Genomic DNA, 23,441 nt, shown 5'->3' with positions numbered 1-23,441 from the left:
AAAAATAGAAAACAAATGACTCAGTGAAGCTTGAGTGAACAATGAGTTATAAGTCACCAGGCTGGTGTGTGTGTGTGTGTGTGTGTGTGTGTGTGTGTGTGTGTGTGTGTGTGTGTGTGTGTGTGTGTGTGTGTGTGAGAGAGAGTGCGTGTGTGTGTGTGTGTGTGTGTGTGTGTGTGTGTGTGTGTGAGAGAGTGCGTGTGTGTGTGTGTGTGTGTGTGTGTGTGTGTGAGAGAGTGCGTGTGTGTGTGTGTGTGTGTGTGTGTGTGTGTGTGTGTGTGTGTGTGTGTGTGTGTGTGTGTGTGTGTATGTGTGTGTGTATTTACCTTCAGAAGCAGGGAATTGATGCCTCTGATGCGTGGTTTGGGAATTGGAGGCAGAAGGAATGCTTTTATCCTACACCGAAAGACAGGGATCAGAGAGAACCATCAATACACTTTCTACATTTATATTTCATGATATTACAGCCTATATAGCATGTGTGTTTAATATAGAAGGGTTTATATATCAATACAAGATCACTCCTGCACACATTTATCTCTAAACCTGTCCTTCATGTGATGAATAAAAAGTATTTGAAAGAAATCAAACATGTATTTGATGTTTACAAAGTTGTTTACATAGTTGTTTACGTGTGTGTGCTTCCCTACCTCTTGCCCTGTAGGATAATTCCAAAGCCGATGATTAGCAACAACATGACCCCAACACCGGTCACCAAAAGCAGAGCCAACAGATTATCTGTAAGGGACAAAGACAGCACAGATCATTCCATATCATTCCATTCCATATGGGTCATATATAACAGTGCTTGAGATTAGGAGTTGACTGTGGGTAGGTGCAGACAGTAACTGAATCATCAGACAGTTAAGAGTCCCTACCAGGGGTAGATTTGGCTGGGACACAGAGTAGGACAGGGGTGCTCCACTTGCTCCAGAGGCCGTTGTTGCGGGAACGGCATCTCACCCTGACAATGTACTCTCCTACCGGCAGATCCAGCAGCTCCAGCCAAGGCTCTCTCAGCAAGCCCTTCACCTGCAGACACACAGGGGGCGATAGTGAGCTGTCAGTAGCAGTTACCGTACACATACATTATTTAGCAGATGCTCTTATCCAGAGCAATTTACAGTAATGAGTGCATACATTTTCATACTGGTCCCCCATGGGAATCAAACCCACAACCCTGGCGTTGCAAGCACCATGCTCTACCAACTGAGCTACACAGGATAGAGGTGACAGAAGGTGATAGAGTAGTATGATACTGGTTAAAGTGACAGTTTAAAAAATCCGATACTGTTGAAATAATATGGTACTGTTTAAAAAAGATCCTTCGCCGTTCAGCCAGACTAAACCATGGAGCCATAGAGAGCTGCTGCGTTTCTGTTAGTTTCTGTTCTTTCTCATCTGACAAAGAGGCAGGATCATCGGTCGTAACGTGGGTAACAGACAAACTCCCAGTTTAACTGTGAAATAAGCACATCTTCCTCTTAAAGAATCAATCATGGACATGACATGCTTCCCACGTCACACGCTTAACACCCTCAAATGGTGTTGATAAACACTGCACCTACAACCCTTCCTCTCTCTCCATCTCTCTCCATCTCTCTCTCTGTCTCTCTTTCCCCCTCTACCTCTCTCTCTCTATTTCCCCCTCTCCCTCTCCCTCTCCCTCTCTCTCTTCTCTCTCTCTCTCTCTCTCTCTCTCTCTGTACCTTCCAGTTGTTGGGCTCGGCGATGCGTCGGTACTGCAGCTCGAAGACCAGGGTGATCCAACCGTACTGGATGTGGGAGGGATTGGGGTAAACCCAGGACACCATGGCGGTGCGGCCAGCTTCCTCCTCCGTCTCGTTCAACAGGGTGTAGGTCAAGTTAACCGGAGCCTCTGTCTCCACTGCAGACAGACAGACAGACAAGAAAACTGCAAGGCGTGGGCTTGTTATGGTTGTATGCTTCACAGGGAGTGAAGAAGAGCTAGAACGTAAATAGAGAAACAATGGGATGGGAGGATGGTGAAAGGAAAAGGCCTAGGCTGGCAGTCAGGGGGAGAATACACAATGAACAGCAAACAGGATGTGGAGGGACAACAGGGACAACAAGCAACATGCTGAGGTAATGGTACGTGAATGGGGTTATCTTTTATAATGAAAATGGAGAAAGGCCAGTTGGAAGGGGTTTCAGAGTAAGAAGGGGAAGCTGAATAGGTTCTGAATGACATCTCTATTGTTACCGTGAGAAAAAGCCGAGAGCCTGGAGAGTAACCCTTCTATTTTCCTTCACATGCGTTACTATTCTCTGTGCATACGGAAGCACAATGTAGACATGAGTGGTGACTGTTTGCAATGCGCATACAGTATTGAACATTCCCATGCACGTGTACACAAACACACACACACACACACACAAATCAGGGTGCTCTTTCCATCGGCTTTGAGAGTGCACTCACTGATGGAGAAGTAAGGGATGGGATCAGATGTGCCCTGCTGGGAGGGGACTAACTCCCATTGGACTGGGTTGAAATGAGGAAGAGCTGACGTCACACAAACAGGGAGAGGAGGCGTGGCAGACGCCAGACACACAGGAAGAGACATCACAAATATCAGACACAACAGTGGGTTAAGACAACAGTCATAGGTTGAGCTGAAATAGCACCCTATTCCATATACTATAGTGTACTGAAATAGCACCCTATTCCATATACTATAGTGTACTGAAATAGCACCCTATTCCCCTTAGGTTCTGGTCAAAAGTAGCACACTATCTAGGGCAACTAGATAGGAAACTAGATTCAGCTGCGGGACGACATGTTGGAGTGAATGGTTGGGGGGCTGGAAAATAATGATAATAATTTGTACACTGCAAATTGACCACAACTAAGCCCCAAAAGAGATGGTATTTGAAAAGAACAGTAATTTCATACCTTGATTACATTGAGACAACATCACATATTTCTCTTTTTTTATTTGTGTGAATACTTGGGAACAGATTTCCTAAATTAAACTCAATTTTAGCTGAATTGCTGCTGGTTTTACAGTTTTCTTTTACAAAAAGTGTTTTTTTGGGGGGGCAAGAGAAATCACTAGCCAGATGGTTTTTGATCTCGGGAGCAGGATTTCCACTTGGGGCCCCCATTCCAGCCTGTGCCCCCCCACACATGTGCCATGTCTATTTCTATGGGCACAAGCACTGTTCATGACTCAAACTGTTCACACCCTTCTTGTTGGTGGAGAGAATTTTGCAGGTTTCTGTAATTCTACACATTTTGTCATGTGGTGCAAAGAAGATTTAGCAGTTTTAAAGCTAATTTTATTGCAATTCTATACATTTTGCCATGTCTAATGTATATTCATGTTATATTTGAGTGACTAAAAACGTACAACAATATCTATGGGCTAAAAAACATATATAAATAAACTTTAGCTGACATGGGCTAGTTGAGCTGGACATTTCTGACAAGTTATAAATAGCTCTCTAAGTTATGTAATGACTATCATGATAAGAGGAACTGATGATGTACTACCCAATTTTGACCCAGTTTGGGAACCACTGGTTTATATCACCCTGTACCTATATCATCCACATCCAGGCAGTGGTCTATATCACCCTGTACCTATATCATCCACATCCAGACAGTGGTCTATATCACCCTGTACCTATATCAGCCACATCCAGACAGTGGTCTATATCACCCTGTACCTATATCATCCACATCCAGACAGTGGTCTATATCACCCTGTCCCTATATCATCCACATCCAGACAGTGGTTTATATCACCCTGTACCTATATCATCCACATCCAGACAAGTGGTCTATATCACCCTGTACCTATATCATCCACATCCAGACAGTGGTCTATATCACCCTGTACCTATATCAGCCACATCCAGACAGTGGTCTATATCACCCTGTACCTATATCATCCACATCCAGACAGTGCTCTATATCACCCTGTACCTATATCAGCCACATCCAGACAGTGATTTATATCTCCCTGTACCTATATCATCCACATCCAGACAGTAATTTATATCTCCCTGTACCTATATCATCAGCCACACCCAGACAGTAATTTATATCACCCTGTACCTATATCATCAGCCATACCCAGACAGTGATTTATATCACCCTGTACCTATATCATCAGCCACACCCAGACAGTGATTTATATCTCCCTGTACCTATATCATCAGCCACACCCAGACAGTGATTTATATCACCCTGTACCTATATCATCAGCCACACCCAGACAGTAATTTATATCACCCTGTACCTATATCATCAGCCACACCCAGAGAGTGATTTATATCTCCCTGTACCTATATCAGCCACATCCAGACAGTGGTATATATCACCCTGTACCTATATCATCAGCCACACCCAGACAGTGATTTATATCTCCCTGTACCTATATCATCAGCCACACCCAGACAGTGATTTATATCACCCTGTACCTATATCAGCCACGTCCAGACAGTGATTTATATCACCCTGTACCTATATCAGCCACGTCCAGACAGTGATTTATATCACCCTGTACCTATATCAGCCACGTCCAGACAGTGATTTATATCACCCTGTACCTATATCAGCCACGTCCAGACAGTGGTCCTTGGAGCTGAACACTCCGTGGGAGGTCCTGGCCATCACGTTCAGGCAGTATATGGTCCAGATGGACGTGTGGCCGCTGTCAAAGTGACAACTGTTGGGGCCGCCCGTTACATAGTCTGGACACTCACGCCTCGGCCCCTTTCTGTGACAAACAAGAAAGGAATGATATGGTCAATTAAATTCAACTAATTTATTTTAATGAAGATGGTCTCTTAGGGTACATTGTTACTACACGATGTGATAGAACAAAAATACCTGCATATATTGGGAAAAAAAGCCTTGAAATGAAAAATTAATCTTAGAGTATTTCAAGGCGTTTTTTAATGAATACAGGATTTTATCCTCTACCAATCCTGCAACAAGGAGAGTACAAGGTGTGTACTGTGTATATATACAGTATATCGTACATGGTGTGGAGTACATGTAGTACATATACAGCATATAGTACATGGTGTTTACATATACAGTATATAGTACATGGTGTGTATATATACATTATATAGTACATGGTGGGTACATATACAGTATATAGTACATGGTGTGTATATATACAGCATATAGTACATGCTGTGTGTATATAGAGTGCCTTCGGAAGTATTCAGACCCCTTGTCTTTTTCCACATTTTGTTACGTTACAGCCTTATTCTAAAATTGATTAAATACAAAAAATCCCTCAACAATCTACACACAATACACCATAATCACAAATCGAAAAAAGGTTTGTTGAAATTTTTGCACATTCATAAATAACAAAACAGAAATACCTTATTTACATAAGTATTCAGACCCTTTGCTACGAGACTCGAAATTGAGCTCAGGTGCATCCTGTTTCCATTGATCGTCCTTGAGATGTTTCTACAACTTGATTGGAGTCCACTTGTGGTAAATTCAATTGATTGGACATGATTTGGAAAGGCACACACCTGTCTATATAAGGTCCCACAGTTGCCAGTGCATGTCAGAGTAAAAGCCATGATGTCTAAGGAATTGTCTGTAGAGCTTCGAGACAGGATTGCGTCGAGGCACAGATCTGGGGAAGGGTACCAAAACATTTCTGCAGCAATGAAGGTCCCCAAGAACACAGTGGCCTCCATTGTTCTGAAATCGAAGAAGTATGGAACCACAAAGACTTTTCCTATAGCTGGCCACCCAGCCAAACAGAGCAATCGGGTGAGAAGGGCCTTGGTCTGGGAGGTGACCAAGAATACAATGGTTACTCTGAAAGAGCTCCAGAGTTCCTCTGTGGAGATGGGAGAACCTTCCAGAAGGACAACCATCTCTGCAGCACTCCACCAATCAGGCCTTTATGGTAGAGTGGCCAGACGGAAGTCACTCCACAGTAAAAGGCACATGACAGCCCGCTTGGAGTTTGCCAAAAGGCACCTAAAAGGACTCTCAGACCATGAGAAACAAGATTCTCTGGTCTGATGAAACCAAGATTGAACTCTTTGGCCTGAATGCCATGCGTCACGTCTGGAGGAAACCTGGCACCACTCCTACGGTGAAGCATGGTGGTGGCTGCATCATGCTGCGGGGATGTTTTTCAGCGGCAGCGACTGGGAGACTAGTCAGGATTGAGGGAAAGATGAACAGAGCAAAGTACAGAGAGATCCTTGATGAAAACCTGCTCCAGAGCACTCAGGACCTCAAACTGGGGCAAAGGTTCACCTTCCAACAAGGCAATGACCCTAAGCAGAATGCAGGAGTGGCTTCGGGGACAAGTCTCTGAATGTCCTTTAGAGGCCCAGCCAGGTCCCGGACCTGAACCCGATCTAACATCTCTGGAGAGACCTGAAAATAGCTGTGTTTTCGCTTTGTCATTATGGGGTATTGTGTGTAGATTGAGGAGGACATTTTTTTATTTAATCCATTTTAGAATAAGGCTGTAACTTAATAAAATGTGGATCAAGGGGTCTGAATACGAATGCACCGTACAGTAATAGTACGTACTCTAAGGAGTAGGTGAGGCTGTAGGTGATGTTGTCGTCACTCTCGGAGTTGTTGTCAAGGGGATGCCACCAGCAGGTGAAGACCTCCATGTTGGGCGAGCGGCAGTAGTAGATGTGGGGCCGGGTCGTCACGGCAACAGCACCTGGGGGATAAAACGAGAGGTTAATGACTCTAACCGTCTCTATGGATATCTGCATTCACTGTCGTTTTTTTTCTAACAGACTGATATATTATTCTATACACTTATTTGGTGAATACATGCCGGATCAACCATTTATAAACATGAAGAAATACATGCCAAAATCATTCAGCTATCAAAATAATCCATATTATAATACGTCAGCCTCTTAACATTTAACCGGGTCTCTCAGGTGCCTTGGTTGTCAGGGCAACTCAAATCCAGGTTCATGACATTTGGACTAATGCAAAAAACTGTTAATCCAGGTTTATGACATTTGGGTGAACGCTAAAAACTGTTAATCCGTTAACCATTATAGAAGCTCACAAAGGGTGAGGTGAGTTTGTCTGGATGGCGATGCTGGAACAACCCCATGTGATACAAACTAAGGAAGTTTGAACACTAGTGTTTTGTGAAGTTATTTTCTTCTTATGTCATTGAACTCGAAACAGAGATCTCATATGTTTGAAAAAACAAACAGTTGTAAAGCATAGCACACACACTGAAGGGGGGGTCTAGTTGCACCAAAAACAAGTTGAAGCTAATATACAGGTTGGTCTTATGACTCTTGTTGAGAGAAGCAGCCGGTAGGAAACTGAACTGGACCCCAAATCAAACAGCAGGACCTCGTGAGAAGGATTACATCTCCAACAGTGACACTCGGGCTAACTGGAACAAACAGTTACTGTTTAAATCCCTTTATTTCCCTGAAGAAGCACATTATGTAAGTTACAGTGACGTGGACACTTATGAGATAAACATTTTATAGACAGTACATTTTGCTTTAATGATTAACCCATGACAGGTTTTATGAGGCTAATGAACATGACCGTCTTGAATAAGGCTGTTCAATTGACAGTTAATGTTCTATGTATTTCCCATGTCAGGAAATACAGTGTTTTTGAGGCAGTACGGTAGTGACAGACTGACTGTCACACACGCGCATGCATGCACGCAAATACACACACACACACACACACACACACACACACACACACACACACACACACACACACACACACACGCGCACACACACACACACACACACACACACACACACACACACACACACACACACACACACACACACACACACACACACACACACACACACACACACACACACACACTCCCTGCTGTGGAGGTGCATCCAGGTAACATCTGTTGAGAGACTTATACTGAGGTGAGGTCACTAGAGAGAACAGGCCTTGACCTACCCATTGTCTAATGACTGACTGAGATTACTGGTCCATTGAGAAGTATTACTACATACTGCACTTCTTAATGGACCAGTAATCTCAGTCAGTCAGCAAATTAAACAAAAGCAAAGAACCTTGCCAATGGATTTTTTCAGAATCCCAAATCCTACTAGGAAAAGCAGGTCCACTCTGGAAACTGGCCTTATACACTACATGTGATAGGCCTGTATAACAGTACAGACACTGTGCTGTACTTTAGATATATATGACATTGGCAGTTTCCTATTCATAGGCACTTGGCAGTGTTTGAGGCACACGTACAGTGCATTCGGAAAGTATTCAGACCCCTTCCCTTTTTCCACATTTTGTTATGTTATAGCCTTACTCTAAAATTTATTAAATAAATAAAAATCCTCAACAATCTACACACAATACCCCACAACTACAAACCAAAAACAGCTTTTTAGATTTTTTTTCTAATTTATTCAAAATAAAAAACAGAAATATCTTATTTACATAAGTATGAATTTGAGGCACATAATGAGTTATTCATGACAACAACTGTCACGTCCTGATCAGTAAAGGGGTATTTTGTTATTGTAGTTTGGTCAGGACGTGGCGGAGGTGTTTGTTTAGAGTGTCTCGAGGTTTGTTAGTCTATGTGCTTATGTAAGAGGGGGTGTTTGTTTAGAGTGTCTCAGGGTTTGTTGGTCTATGTGCTTTTGTAAGAGGGGTGTTTGTTTAGTGTGTTCCGGGGTTTTTGGTCTATGTTCTATGTTAGTGTATTTCTATGTTCAGTCTAGTCAATCTAATCCAATACATTGGATTGACCTTCAATTGGAGGCAGCTGTTCCTCGTTGCCTCTGATTGAAGTAACGGGATTGGTGGGTAGTTGTTTCCTGTTTTGTGTCTGTGCACCTGACAGGACTGTTTAGTGGCGTTCGTTGTTTTGTATACGTGATTTGTTTGTTTTTTCCTTCTTTTGATTTAATAAAGAAGATGAGTATACACGTTCCCGCTGCACCTTGGTCAAATCCTTACGACGCCCGTTACAACAAAGAACAAGATGAAAACAGGGTCTATATACCAAGTCAACATACATACTGGTATGTCAACCAGAGGGCCAATATACCAAGTCAACATACATACTGGTATGTCAACCAGAGGGCCAATATACCAAGTCAACATACATACTGGTATGTCAACCAGAGGGTCAATATACCAAGTCAACATTCATACTGGTATGTCAACCAGAGGGTCAATATACCAAGTCAACATACATACCGGTATGTCAACCAGAGGGTCAATATACCAAGTCAACATTCATACTGGTATGTCAACCAGAGGGTCAATATACCAAGTCAACATACATACTGGTATGTCAACCAGAGGGTCAATATACCAAGTCAACATACATACTGGTATGTCAACCAGAGGGTCAATATACCAAGTCAACATACATACTGGTATGTCAACCAGAGGGTCAATATCCCAAGTCAACATACATACTGGTATGTCAACCAGAGGGTCAATATACCAAGTCAACATACATACTGGTATGTCAACCAGAGGGTCAATATACCAAGTCAACATACATACTGGTATGTCAACCAGAGGGTCAATATACCAAGTCAACATACATACTGGTATGTCAACCAGAGGGTCAATATACTGGTGGGAGGAGCGCTAGAACGACGGTCTCATTGATGACGTGGATGTCAGGTTGGATTAAATGCGGAAGACACATTTCAGTTGAATCCATTCAGTTGTACAACTGACTAGGTATCCCTCTTTCCCTTTCCTTTCATTGTAATGGCTGCAATGGAATAAATGGAAATTTGACTCTATTACAATGAGCCCATTCTCCTATAACTCCTCCCACCATCCTCCTAGGATGTCAAAATACAGTAGCGCTACATGCCAGTGTTTGTGGGTGGGGTCTCATTGTCTGAGCGAGATTAGCTGTCTTTAGGTGACGTGTGTGTGCACATGTGTGTGCATATGGGTGTGTGTGTACACGTGGGTGTGTGGAACTAACACTGTTACTGAAGTGAATAGCCATTACCCTCTGGTGAATCCCAGCTGCAGATATCAGTAAACAGGAAGTAGAGGAAACTAGATTTAGAAAAAGGACGACAATGCCTCTGAAGATGTTCCTCCTCTCTACGTCTTCTACCATTCATGTGATCTGGATTTTCTCCCTTCCTTCCCTCCTGGGCAATGCAGTAATCACCTTACTGTGGCATGTATTTCCCATTCCAGTCTCAACTATACCCTGTCTGGGTTGGTTCAATACCATGGTTCTCCCTCCAGCACTAACCTACCCTACACACAGTCCTACGTCAACGCAGCTGTCAGTGCCACTAAAGCAGACAGCAACAACCCCCTTCTGTGGTTTGATGGTTCAGCTAGTTCAGTACCGGGGCTGTGAGAGCTTACCTCCACAACTAACTGAGAGCTCCACTACATATTAGACTATGAACAACCAGCTGAGAGCTTACTTCCACTACATATTAGACTATGAACAACCAGCTGAGAGCTTACCTCCACTACATATTAGACTATGAACAACCAGCTGAGAGCTTACCTCCTCTACATATTAGACTATGAACAACCAGCTGAGAGCTTACCTCCACTACATATTAGACTATGAACAACCAGCTGAGAGCTTACCTCCACTACATATTAGACTATGAACAACCAGCTGAGAACTTACCTCCTCTATATATTAGATTATGAACAACCAGCTGAGAGCTTACCTCCGCTACGTATTTGACTATGAACAACCAGCTGAGAGCTCCACTACATATTAGACTTTGAACAACCAGTTGAGAGTTTACCTCTGCTACGTATTAGACTATGAACAACCAGCTGAGAGCTTACCTCCTCTATATATTAGACTATGAACAACCAGCTGAGAGCTTACCTCCACTACATATTAGACTATGAACAACCAGCTGAGAACTTACCTCCTCTATATATTAGATTATGAACAACCAGCTGAGAGTTTACCTCCTCTACATATTAGATTATGAACAACCAGCTGAGAGCTTACCTCCGCTACGTATTTGACTATGAACAACCAGCTGAGAGCTCCACTACATATTAGACTTTGAACAACCAGTTGAGAGTTTACCTCTGCTACGTATTAGACTATGAACAACCAGCTGAGAGCTTACCTCCTCTATATATTAGACTATGAACAACCAGCTGAGAGCTTACCTCTGCTACGTATTAGACTATGAACAACCAGCTTGCTGTACCTCCACTGTATTAGTGCTATGACTGTGGTCATAGAGGGGCTGTGCTGTGAGAGCTTACCTCCACTGTATTAGTGCTATGACTGTGGTCATAGAGGGGATGTGCTGTGAGAGCTTACCTCCACTGTATTAGTGCTATGACTGTGGTCATAGAGGGACTGTGCTGTGAGAGCTTACCTCCACTGTATTAGCACTATTAGGTGCAGTAGTCACAACACTAGTTAGAGACGGTCAGTGCTTAATTGAGTAGGATACAGAATACCTTAGACAAATTAGACGGGTCCAGTCAGAGTAAGGTCATTGTTCATGTGACCTGTTCACCAGATAAGCATCACTGACTTCAGTAGTAGTGTTGCAACATATACTGTAGGCAACCCATCATAACACTTACTGTAACTACAACATATACTGTAGGCAACCCATCATAACACTTACTGTAACTACAACATATACAGTAGGCAACCCATGATAATACTTACTGTAACTAATATACAGTAGGCAACCCATCATAACACTTACTGTAACTAAAACATATACTGTAGGCAACCCATCATAACACTTACTGTAACTACAACATATACAGTAGGCAACCCATGATAATACTTACTGTAACTACAACATATACATAATTTATACATACATACATACATACATACATACATACATACATACATACATACATACATACATACATACATACATACATACATACATACATACTAGAGGTCGACCGATTAATCGGAATGGCCGATTAATTAGGGCTGATTTCAAGTTTTCATAACAATCGGAAATCTGTATTTTTAAAAAAAAACTTTATTTAACTAGGCAAGTCAGTTAAGAACACATTCTTATTTTCAATGACGGCCTAGGAACGGTGGGTTAACTGCCTTGTTCAGGGGCAGAACGACAGATTTTTACCTTGTCAGCTCGGGGATTCAATCTTGCAACCTTACGGTTAACTAGTCCAACGCTCTAACCACCTGCTTTACATTGCACTCCACAAGGAGCCTGCCTGTCACGTCCTGACCAGTAAAGGGGGTTATTTGTTATTGTAGTTTGGTCAGGGCGTGGCAGGGGGTGTTTGTTTTATGTGTTTCGGGGTTTTTGGCTTATGTTCTATGTTAGTATATTTCTATGTTTGTTCTAGTGTGTCTATTTCTATGTTTAAGTTTCTTGGGTTGACCTTCAATTGGAGGCAGCTGTTCCTCTTTGCCTCTAATTGAAGGTCCTATTTAGTAGGGGTGTTTTTCCATGGGTTTTGTGGGTAGTTGTTTCCATGTATTTTCAGTGTACCTTACAGGACTGTTTTTCGTCGTTTGTTTAGTATAAGTGTTTTTTTTTTTTTTTTTTTTTCAATAAAAGAAGATGAGCATACATATACCCGCTGCGTTTTGGTCTACCTTTAACGACGCTTATGACACCTGCCTGTTACGCGAATGCAGTTAGAAGCCAAGGTAAGTTGCTAGCTAGCATTAAACTTATCTTATAAAAAACAATCAATCAATCACAATCACTAGTTAACTACACATGGTTGATGATATTACTAGTTTATCTAGCCTGTCCTGCGTTGCATATAATCGCTTAGGTACACGTTGCTCCAACCATAAACATCAATGCCTTTCTTAAAATCAATACACAAGTATATATTTTTAAACCTGCATATTTAGTTAATATTGCCTGCAACATGAATTTCTTTTAACTAGGGAAAATGTGTCACTTCTCTTGCAAACAGAGTCAGGGTATATGCAGCAGTTTGGGCCGCCTGGCTCGTTGGGAACTGTGAAGACTATTTCTTCCTAACAAAGACAGCCGACTTCGCCAAACGGGGGATGATTTAACAAAAGCGCATTTGCGAAAAAAGCACAATCGTTGCACGACTGTACCTAACCATAAACATCAATGCCTTTCTTAAAATCAATACACAGAAGTATATATTTTTAAACCTGCATATTTAGCTAAAAGAAATCCAGGTTAGCAGGCAATATTAACCAGGTGAAATTGTGTCATTTTGTGTTCATTGCACGCAGAGTCAGGGTATATGCAACAGTTTGGGCCGCCTGGCTCGTTGCGAACTAATTTGCCAGAATTTTTGGTAATTATGACATAACATTGAAGGTTGTGCAATGTAACAGGAATATTTAGACTGAGGGATGCCACCCGTTAGATAAAATACGGAACGGTTCCGTATTTCACTGACAGAAAAATGGAATCATTGCGGTGGAATCATTTCACGGAGCAAAGTTCTTCACAAAACTGGATCTCAGGAGCGCGTATAACCTGGTGCGTATCAAGAAGGGAGACGAGTGGAAAACCGCCTTTAGTACCACATCGGGCCATTATGAGTACCTCGTCATGCGGTATGGGTTGAAAAATGCTCCAGCCGTCTTTCAATCCTTTGTTGACGAGATTCTCAGGGACCTGCACGGGCAGGGCGTGATTGTCTATATCGATGACATTCTGATATATTCCGCCACCCGCTCCGCGCATGTGTCCCTGGTGCGCAAGGTGCTTGGTAGACTGCTGGAGCATAACCTATACGTTAAGGCTGAGAAATGTGTGTTTTCCAAACGAGCCGTCTCCTTTCTGGGTTATCGCATTTCCACCACGGGGGTGGTGATGGAGTGTGACCGCATTAAGGCCGTGCGTAATTGGCCGACTCCAACCACGGTGAAGGAAGTGCAGCGGTTCTTAGGCTTTGCCAATTACTACCGGAGGTTTATCCGGGGTTTTGGCCGGTGCGTTTGCGATGGTCGACGGAGGCGGACGGAGCCTTCAAGAAGTTGAAGACGCTGTTCACCGACGCACCCGTGTTGGCGCACCTGGACCCGTCTCTAGCATTCATAGTGGAGGTGGACGCATCCGAGGCTGGGGTGGGTGCCGTGCTATCACAGCGCTTGGGTACGCCATCGAAACTCCGCCCCTGCGCTTTCTTTTCGAAGAAGCTCAGTTCGGCGGAGCGTAACTACGATGTGGGGGACAGGGAGTTGCTAGCGGTGGTAAAAGCTTTGAGGGTGTGGCGGCACTGGCTTGAGGGGGCTAAACACCCCTTTCTCATCTGGACCGACCACCGAAACCTGGAGTACATCTGGGCAGCGAGGAGACTGAATCCACGTCAGGCAAGGTGGGCCATGTTCTTCGCCCGGTTTAGGTTCACTATCTCCTATAGACCGGGTTCCCTTAACACTAGAGCCGACGCGCTGTCCCGTCTCTATGACACGGAGGACCGGCCCATCGATCCAACTCCCATCATTCCAGCGTCTAGGCTGGTGGCACCGGTGGTATGGGAGGTGGACGCGGACATCGAGCGGGCATTAGTGTTGGAACCTGCGCCTGCGCAGGTTCCCGTGGGTCGCATGTATGTGCCGCTCGGTGTTCGTGATCGATTGATTCGATGGGCGCACACGCTACCTACTGCGGGTCATCCTGGTGTGGCGAGGACAGTGCGGAGTCTCAGGGGGAAGTACTGGTGGCCCACCTTGGCTAAGGACGTGGGGTCCTATGTCTCTTCCTGTTCGGTGTGCGCTCAGAGTAAGGCTCCTAGGCATCTACCGAGAGGGAAGTTAATTAGCGGGGCTATTTATGTTAGCTGGTCCGCTTCCGTGTTGTGCAGGATTATTTCTATTGTGATGGCTCATGTTCGTGTCGGCGCTATTTTACGCCGTGTGTATTTTCTCCCCTGTGTTTGGGAGTATTTGTTTGATGAGTGAGTGTAAATTAAATACGCCACTACCCTGTGCTCGCTGCTTCCTCCTTCACCACGACTGCAAATCCGTTACACATACATACATACATACATACATACATACATACATACATACATACATACATACATACATACATACATACATACATACATACAGTACCAGTCAAAAGTTTGGACACACCCACAACTCATTCAAGGGTTTTTCTTTATTTTTACTATTTTCTACATTGTAGAATAATAGTGAAGACATCAAAACTATGAAATAACACATATGGAATCATGTAATAACCAAAAAAGTGTTAAACAAATCAAAATAGATTTTATATTCTTCAAAGTAGACACCCTTTAGCTTGATGACAGCGTTGCACACTCTTGGTATTCTCTCAACCAGCTTCATGAGGAATGCTTTCCCAATAGTCTTGAAGGAGTTCCCATATACGCTGAGCACATGTTGGCTCCTTTTACTTCACTCTGTGGTCCAACTCATCCCAAACCATCTCAATTGGGTTGAGGTCTGGTGATTGTGGAGGCCAGGTCATCTGATGCAACACTCCATCACTCTCCTTCTTGGTCAAATTGCCCTTACACAACCTGGAGGTGTGTTTTGGGTCATTGTTCTGTTGAAAAACAATGATAGTCTCACTAAGCACAAACCAGATGGAATGGCATATCGCTGCAGAAGGCTGTTGTAGCCATGCTGGTTAAGTGCGCCTTGAATTCTAAATAAATCACTGACAGTGTCAACAGCAAAGCACCCCCACACCATCACACCTCCTCCTCCATGCTTCATGGTGGGAACCACACATGTAGAGATCATCCGTTCACCTACTTTGCGTCTCACAAAGACACAGTGGTTGGAACCAAAAATCTCAAATTTGGACTCATCAGACCAAAGGACAGATTTCCACCGGTCTAATGTCCATTGCTCATGTTTCTTGGCGCAAGCAAGTCCCTTCTTCTTGTTGGTGTCCTTTAGTAGTGGTTTCTTTGCAGCAATTCGACCACGAAAGCCTGATTCACACCATCTCCTCTGAACAGTTGATATTGAGATGTGTCTGTTCCTTAAACTCTGTGAAGTATTTATTTGGGCTGCAATCTGAGGTGCAGTTAACTCTAATGAACTTATCCTATGCAGCAGAGGTAACTCTGGATCTTCCTTTCCTGTGGCGGTCTTCATGAGAGCCAGCTTCATCAAAGCAGTTTTTGCGACTGCACTTGGGGCGGCAGGTAGCCTAGTGGTTAGAGCGTTGGGCCAGTAACGAAATAGTTGCTAGATCAAATCCCTGAGCTGACAAGGTAAAAATCTGTCGTTCTGCCCCTGAACAAGTCAATTAACCCACTGTTCCTAGGCTGTCGTTGTAAATAAGAATTTGTTCTTAACTGACTTGCCTAGTTAAATAAAGGTTTAAAAAAAGAAACTTTGAAGTTCTTGAAACTTTCCACATTGACTGACCTTCATTTCTTTGTTTCTCTTTTCTTATTTGAGCTGTTCTTGCCATAATATGGACTTGGTCATGGACCAAATAGGGATATCTTCTGTATACCACCGCTACCTTGTCACAACACAACAGATTGGCTCAAACGCATTAAGAAGAAAATAAATTCCACTCCTTCATGACTGTTGGAAAAGCATTCCTCATGAAGCTGGTTGACAGTATACCAAGAGTGTGCAAAGCTGTCATCAACGCAAAGGGTGGGTACTTTGAAGAATCTAAAATCTAAAATATATGTTGATTTTTTGGTTACTACATGATTCCATATGTGTTACTTCATAGTTAGGATGTCTTCACTATTATTCTACAATGTAGGAAACAGTAAAAATAAAGAAAAACCCTTGAATGAGTAGGTGTGTCCAAACTTTTGACTGCTACTGTACATACATTTACATTACATTTACATTACATACATACATACATACATACATAGATACATACATACATACATACATACATACATACATAAAGTTATATAAAGTCTTAAGATTGGTTTCCTGACTGCATAATGTTTTATCCAAAGTGCAACATCAACACTAGCATTTTTAGCACCGGTGAATTGAATATCAATTGAATATTCCTCTTACTATATGAAGCACACTGAAAATGTCACTCATTTGTTCCCCTCTGTCCTTAATCAAGCTACTGTTCTGTCAAAAGGGAATGTATTGTACTACTGTACTGGCCACATTGTCCATGATGAGTCTCCCACTGTGAGTTCTGAAGTGGTGCAGGGTACACAGACCAGACAATGTAAGACGTAGTTGTCACGAATTCCACCGAAGGTGACTCCCCTGCCTGCTCGGGCGGCGCTCGGCGGTCGTCGTCACCGGCCTACTAGCCGCCGCTGATCCCTTTTTCCTTTTCGTTTGGTATGTCTTATTGTTTGCACCTGTTCCCCATTTGGTTCTCTTGATTTATGGTTATTTAAGCCTGTTTAGCCCGCCCAGGTTTGTGCGGGATTATTTGCGTCAGTGTGTTTGTTATTGGATGTGCTGGCGATCGTATAGTGTTGTTTTATGTGCGTGCTGTGCGCCTGTTGTTTTTGGGCACCTCGCATTTTCACGCCGGTTGTGTTGGCGTCGACCGTTTTTTGTTGTGTTAAGGAATAAACACATTATCTCCTTACCTCTGCTCTCTGCGCCTGACTCCTACCACCACTCCTAGCATTTACTGACAGTAGTAGAATAGACAGCCTTCATGTCCTTCTCTCCACCCTATTCTCCCTGAATGAGTTTAAATGTAGACACATTATCTGATGATGATAAACTCATGTAAGAGGAAGATGGTGGAGGGAAGAAATAATCTAATACACCGTTACCTTAGCTCAACAACCGCTGCCTTACTTTAACAACTAGCAGGCTAAGCAGATGACTTAACCAGGAACAAACTGGTACCTCAGCAGCTCAGCTAAGTATATGATTATTCAGTCTCTTCCATAAACCGATATCAAGGTTTAACCAGACCAGCTGTCTTCCTCCCTCTGCAGAGGCAGCGTTGCTATGTCCGTGGAGGCCGGCAGGCAGGTTGGCCTGATATATAATTCACAACTCATGTTCTGTTTTATTCACTGAACAAGCAACGAAGAGCAGGGTATCACACAAATGACAAGCTGACGACCAGGTTCCACTATGAGAGGATTGCTGCCTGCCCCACATCTGTTACTCAGACTGGAGGGGGAACGAGACAACAGAATTAGGAGCACTGCCTGCTTTTGTTTCAGTTAAATGTTTTCCACAGAAAGAATGAAAATGCTGCGTAATAAACCCAAGTGACTGAATAAGAAAATCTCTTCAGTCCTGGTCGACAAGGGTGTGGACTGTGGAGGCATTTTTACATCCTAGAATAATTGATTATATATTGAACTAGTTATCTAATTATTGATTAAACTAATCGGCAGGCCCGTAATTAGTGTAATCAGGTGGTGATGCACTGACTGTAACTAAAACCTGGGTAACACCTGGACTGAAGAACACTGTTGTAAAGTATTCCACACTACAAAAGAACAAACAACAACATCGGAAGTCCCTGGGCCGTTTCTAAAGAGAGCCACCAGCAAGGCATTTGGTCTTAAGCATGGCATTTGGTCTTAAGCATGGCAGTGGCTGATTGAATGGGGCACACTGTGCTCTCTGTGTCGACTTCTGAGAATTTAGACATTTTTCTCTTGAACCGAACGCTGCTCAACAAACAACAAACGGGTGCCATACAGACTGAACCCATGGAACGATAGGAATTACGTCCTTTGCCCAAACAAAGTGGAACCGTAGGCACCAGAAATAGAATCCAATGTCAATTGGACCACAATGTTGCGACTACTGCACAGAGAGACACACAGAGACACAGATACAGCCAAAGAGATACACAGAGACACCCACAGAGATACATAGAGACGCCCACATAGATACACAGAGACACCCACAGAGATACACAGAGACACCCACAGAGATACACAGAGACACCCACAGAGATACAGAGACACCCACAGAGATACACAGAGACACCCACAGAGATACACAGATACAGCCAAAGAGATACACAGAGACACCCACAGAGATACACAGAGACACTCACAGAGATACACAGAGACACCCACAGAGATACACAGAGACACCCACAGAGATACACGGAGACACCCACAGAGATACACAGAGACACCCACAGAGATACACGGAGACACCCACAGAGATACACAGACACCCACAGAGATACACAGAGATTCACAGAGACACCCAAAGAGATACAGAGACACCCAAAGAGATACACAGAGACACCCACAGAGATACACAGAGATTCACAGAGATACACAGAGACACCCACAGAGATACACAGAGACACCCACAGAGATACACAGAGACACCCACAGAGATACACAGAGACACACAGAGATACACAGAGACACCCACAGAGATACACAGAGACACCCACAGAGATACACAGAGACACCCATAGAGATACACAGAGACACCCACAGAGATACACAGATACAGCCACAGAGATACACAGAGATTCACAGAGATACACAGAGACACCCACAGAGATACACAGAGACACCCACAGAGATACACAGAGACACCCAAAGAGATACACAGAGACACCCACAGAGATACACAGAGACACACAGAGACACCCACAGAGATACACAGAGCTACACAGAGATACACAGAGACACCCACAGTGATACACAGAGATACACAGAGACACCCACAGAGATACACAGAGACACCCACAGAGATACACAGAGACACCCACAGAGATACACAGAGATTCACAGAGATACACAGAGACACCCACAGAGATACACAGAGACACCCACAGAGATACACAGAGACACCCACAGAGATACACAGAGACACCCATAGAGATACACAGAGATTCACAGAGATACACAGAGACACCAACAGAAATACACAGAGACACCCACAGAGATACACAGAGACACCCACAGAGATACACAGAGACACCCAAAGAGATCCACAGAGATTCACAGAGATACACAGAGATACACAGAGATACACAGAGACACCCATAGAGATACACAGAGACACCCACAGAGCTACACAGAGACAGTCTATCTAGTGGACTTTGAGGTCAGGGTGTAGTGGGCCGTGTGACTCACCGTCTCTGTGGTCATTGTCTGGCTGTAGAAGGTTCTGGGTCAGGGCACTGCATGCTACCCCGGGCAGGACAAGGACCAGCAGCCACAGCATCACACAGCTGTTCTCCAACGATCTGCCAACACACACACACACGCACGCACGCACACACACACACACACACACACACACACACACACACACACACACACACACACACACACACACACACACACACACACACACACACACACACACACACACACACACACACACACACACACACACACACACACACACACACACACACACAGGCTACAGTTACACATCTGACTATGGGCCAACTGTGTATTTATATAGTCATCAACATCTGGGTTCATCCCCTGATTCAAATCCCCCTGGGAACAGATGGACCTGTGTGTGTGGGTGTGGGTGTTCCTGTGCCTGTGTATAATTCCCTGGGTCAAGTCTGACAAGCCCAAGCCAGTGCCTCTCATCTCAAGACTATTCATGATGGCAGACTGGGAGTTAAATAGAGCTAGAGAGTAGTAGCTTATTCTACTAATCAAGACTACCTTGGAAAAGACCACAGAGCTCACTCAGTCATGTAGGACCGGCCAGCCACAAAGCCATCATTGTCCAATGTTAGCGCTGAGGGGCTAATTATTTAATTTGGCTGTCTGGTCATCAGGGGTAAGTAAAGATAATCACGGTAAATAAAAGCTAAGTACATTTATTTTTAATATTACTCAAAGGTGCTAATTCTAATTTCCTAAACGTTCACTTTAAGGACAGTTTTTGTGATTCTGAGGTGATTTCAGTGTTCCTAGTTTACTGTTTCAGTTGGTGGTGGACTGTTGGGGGTTGTTTGAGGCTGTTTGGAGGGTCATCTGGTGACACAGCAGTCAGAACATGGTGGCAGGTGTTCTGACAATGCCCAGTAAAGTGTGAGCATTTGAGCCCTAGATATCAAGCCTTTTAGAATTATACTCTAAAGACAAATACTGCACCAAAAGAGCTTAACAGCTTAAAACGGACATCAAGAAAGACAAGAGATTTGCTCCAATCAACTCCCACCGGTCCCTATGTCATCAGACATTGGGGATAATCGGCTTTTTGATCTGTGGCTGAAGCAAGTCACCTGCCTCTCCTTCTCTAACCCCAGCCCCTGCCCTGGGCCTCTATCCCCCAGGGCTACACTCTTATATAAAAGGCTTCCAAAAGGGTTCTTCAGCTGTCCCCATAGAAGAAACCTTTTTTGTTCCAAATATAACCCTTTTTGGTTTCAGGTAGAATTCTTTTGGGTTCTAAATGGAACTCAAAAGGGTTCTACCTGCAACCAAAAAGGGTTCTTCAAAGGGTTTTCCTATGGGGACAGCTGAAGAACCATTTCAAGAGTGTACGTCACTGCTCAAACCCCTGTTCCACTCAGAGGCTGGTGCTTTTTGCTCCCACCCGCATCCTTCACCAAGCAACCCCTTCCTTCTACCCCTCCTTCCCAAGCTACAGCCTCACAGCTTGGGCTGCCCTCAGGAGCTGGAGGATAAGAAAGGATCGGCTGTCTCTCATTCTCTCAATTCAATTCCATTCAAAGGGCTTTAATGGCATGGGAAACATATCTTTACATAATAGATAGTAAACAAAAGTGAAATAAACAATAAAAAAAGAACGGTAAACATTACACTCACAAAAGTGCCAAAATAATAAAGACATTTCATATGTCATATTATGTCTATATACAGTGTTGTAACGATGTGCGAATAGTTAAAGTACAAAAGGGAAAATAAATAAACATAAATATGGGTTGTATTTACAATGGTGTTTTTTCTTCACTGGTTGCTGTCACGCCCGGATCTGTTTCACCTGTGATTGTCTCCACCCCCTCCAGGTGTCGCTTATTTTCCCCAGTGTATTTATCCCTGTTTCCTGTCTCTCTGTGCCAGTTCGTCCTGTATGTTTCCAAGTCAACCAGTGTTTTTCCCGTTCTCTTGCTTTTTGCATTCTCCTTTTTCTAGTCCTCCCGGTTTTGACCCTTGCCTGTTTCTGGACTTTGTACCCGCCTGCCTGACCATACTGCCTGCTTTGATCACGAGCCTGTCTGCCACTCTGTACCTCCTGGGCTCTGATCTGGTTTTGACCTTTTGCCTGTCCACGACCATTCTCTTGCCTACTCCTTTGGATTAATAAACATTGTAAGACTCCAACCATCTGCCTCCTGTGTCTTTGTGGGTTCGATTCCCACAGGGGGCCAGCACAGAAAAAAAAAAATGTATGAAATGTATGAAATTGTATGAAATGTATGCATTCACTACTGTAAGTCGCTCTGGATAAGAGCGTCTGCTAAATGACTAAAATGTAAATGTAAATGTTTATTTGGGTCTCGCCTTGTGCCTTGATAGTTGCCCTTTTCTTGTGGCAACAGGTCACACATCTTGCTGCTGTGATGGCACACTGTGGTATTTCACCCAATAGATACGGGAGTTTATCAAAATTGTAATTGTTTTCAAATTCTTTGTGGGTCTGTGTAATCTGAGGGAAATACGGTCTCTCTCTCCCTCTCTTATTCTGTCCCAAGCAGGAGTATCTGGTCACCCTGTAACACCTTATGAGTGACAGCGACCTACAGCTAGTGTTCAACCAATCCTTTTCAAATGAACCTGTTCATGCCCTCCACTCTGCCGAGTGCTATGGGCTCTCCATGTCTTTTTGGTCAATTGATCAACTGACCACCTGACTCAACAGACCAATTAGTAAAGACAACAGTTACACTGTAAAAAAAAATCCTGTGTCTGAATATTACTGTGCGTTATGACTGATTTATAAATATGCCCACTCATTGGCCACAAAGCCAATGGTTGGTTGAGTTGAACCTTGGAACAGTTGGATTTCATTCAAAAAGCATAGTTCTACCACACTCCAGTGTCACGTATTGTTACCTTATATATGAGTAACTCCACTTGACTGTGGTCTGGTGGGAGGCACTCACATGAGGTTTGCATGGTGAAGTAGGTTAAAATGATGAACTATGTAGGGACTTAATGTCTGAGACGGCAGAACAGCATCCCAGACAACTGTCACAGGAACAGAACTAGCTCCTTGACCCTGTGCTATACACTGAGGGTACAAAACATTAGGAGCACCTTCCTAATATTGAGTTGCACCCCCTTTTGCACTCAGAAAAGCCTCAATTCGTCAGGGCATGGACTCTACAATGTGTCGAAAGCGTTCCACAGGGATGCTTTGACTCTAATGCTTCCCACTGTTGTGTCAGATTGGCTGGATGTCCTTTGTGTGGTGGACCATTCTTGATACAAACGGGAAACTGTTCAGTGTTAAAAACCCAGCAGCGTGGCAGTTCTTGACACACTCAAACCGGTGCGCCTGGCACCTACTACCATACCCCATTCAAAAGGCACTTATATGTTTTGTCTTGTCCATTCCCCTCTGAATGGCACATGC

At 43.7% G+C, this 23,441-nt stretch overlaps 1 protein-coding gene across 3 annotated transcripts in view; it reads right to left on the bottom strand.

The window, feature by feature from the left end:
• Positions 1–23,441, bottom strand: part of LOC106575727 (prolactin receptor) — a 49,935-nt gene that overhangs the window by 5,571 nt on the left and 20,923 nt on the right. For all 3 annotated transcript variants that reach the window (XM_082963585.1, XM_082963584.1, XM_082963586.1), the window contains exons 2-8: positions 20,006–20,118; positions 6,554–6,695; positions 4,576–4,745; positions 1,710–1,888; positions 879–1,032; positions 651–738; positions 327–396 (exon numbers count right to left, since the gene is read on the bottom strand). In XM_082963585.1, the coding sequence (XP_082819711.1) occupies positions 327–396; positions 651–738; positions 879–1,032; positions 1,710–1,888; positions 4,576–4,745; positions 6,554–6,695; positions 20,006–20,118 (916 nt within the window). The remainder of the gene's footprint in view (positions 1–326; positions 397–650; positions 739–878; positions 1,033–1,709; positions 1,889–4,575; positions 4,746–6,553; positions 6,696–20,005; positions 20,119–23,441) is intronic.

This window comes from Salmo salar, chromosome 17 (genome assembly GCF_965601325.2).
Source record: "Salmo salar chromosome 17, fSalSal1, whole genome shotgun sequence".
NCBI classification, from domain to species: Eukaryota; Metazoa; Chordata; class Actinopteri; order Salmoniformes; family Salmonidae; genus Salmo; species Salmo salar.
Note: the sequence above shows the minus strand (reverse complement) of the source record. Positions and strands in the feature narration are given on the sequence as shown.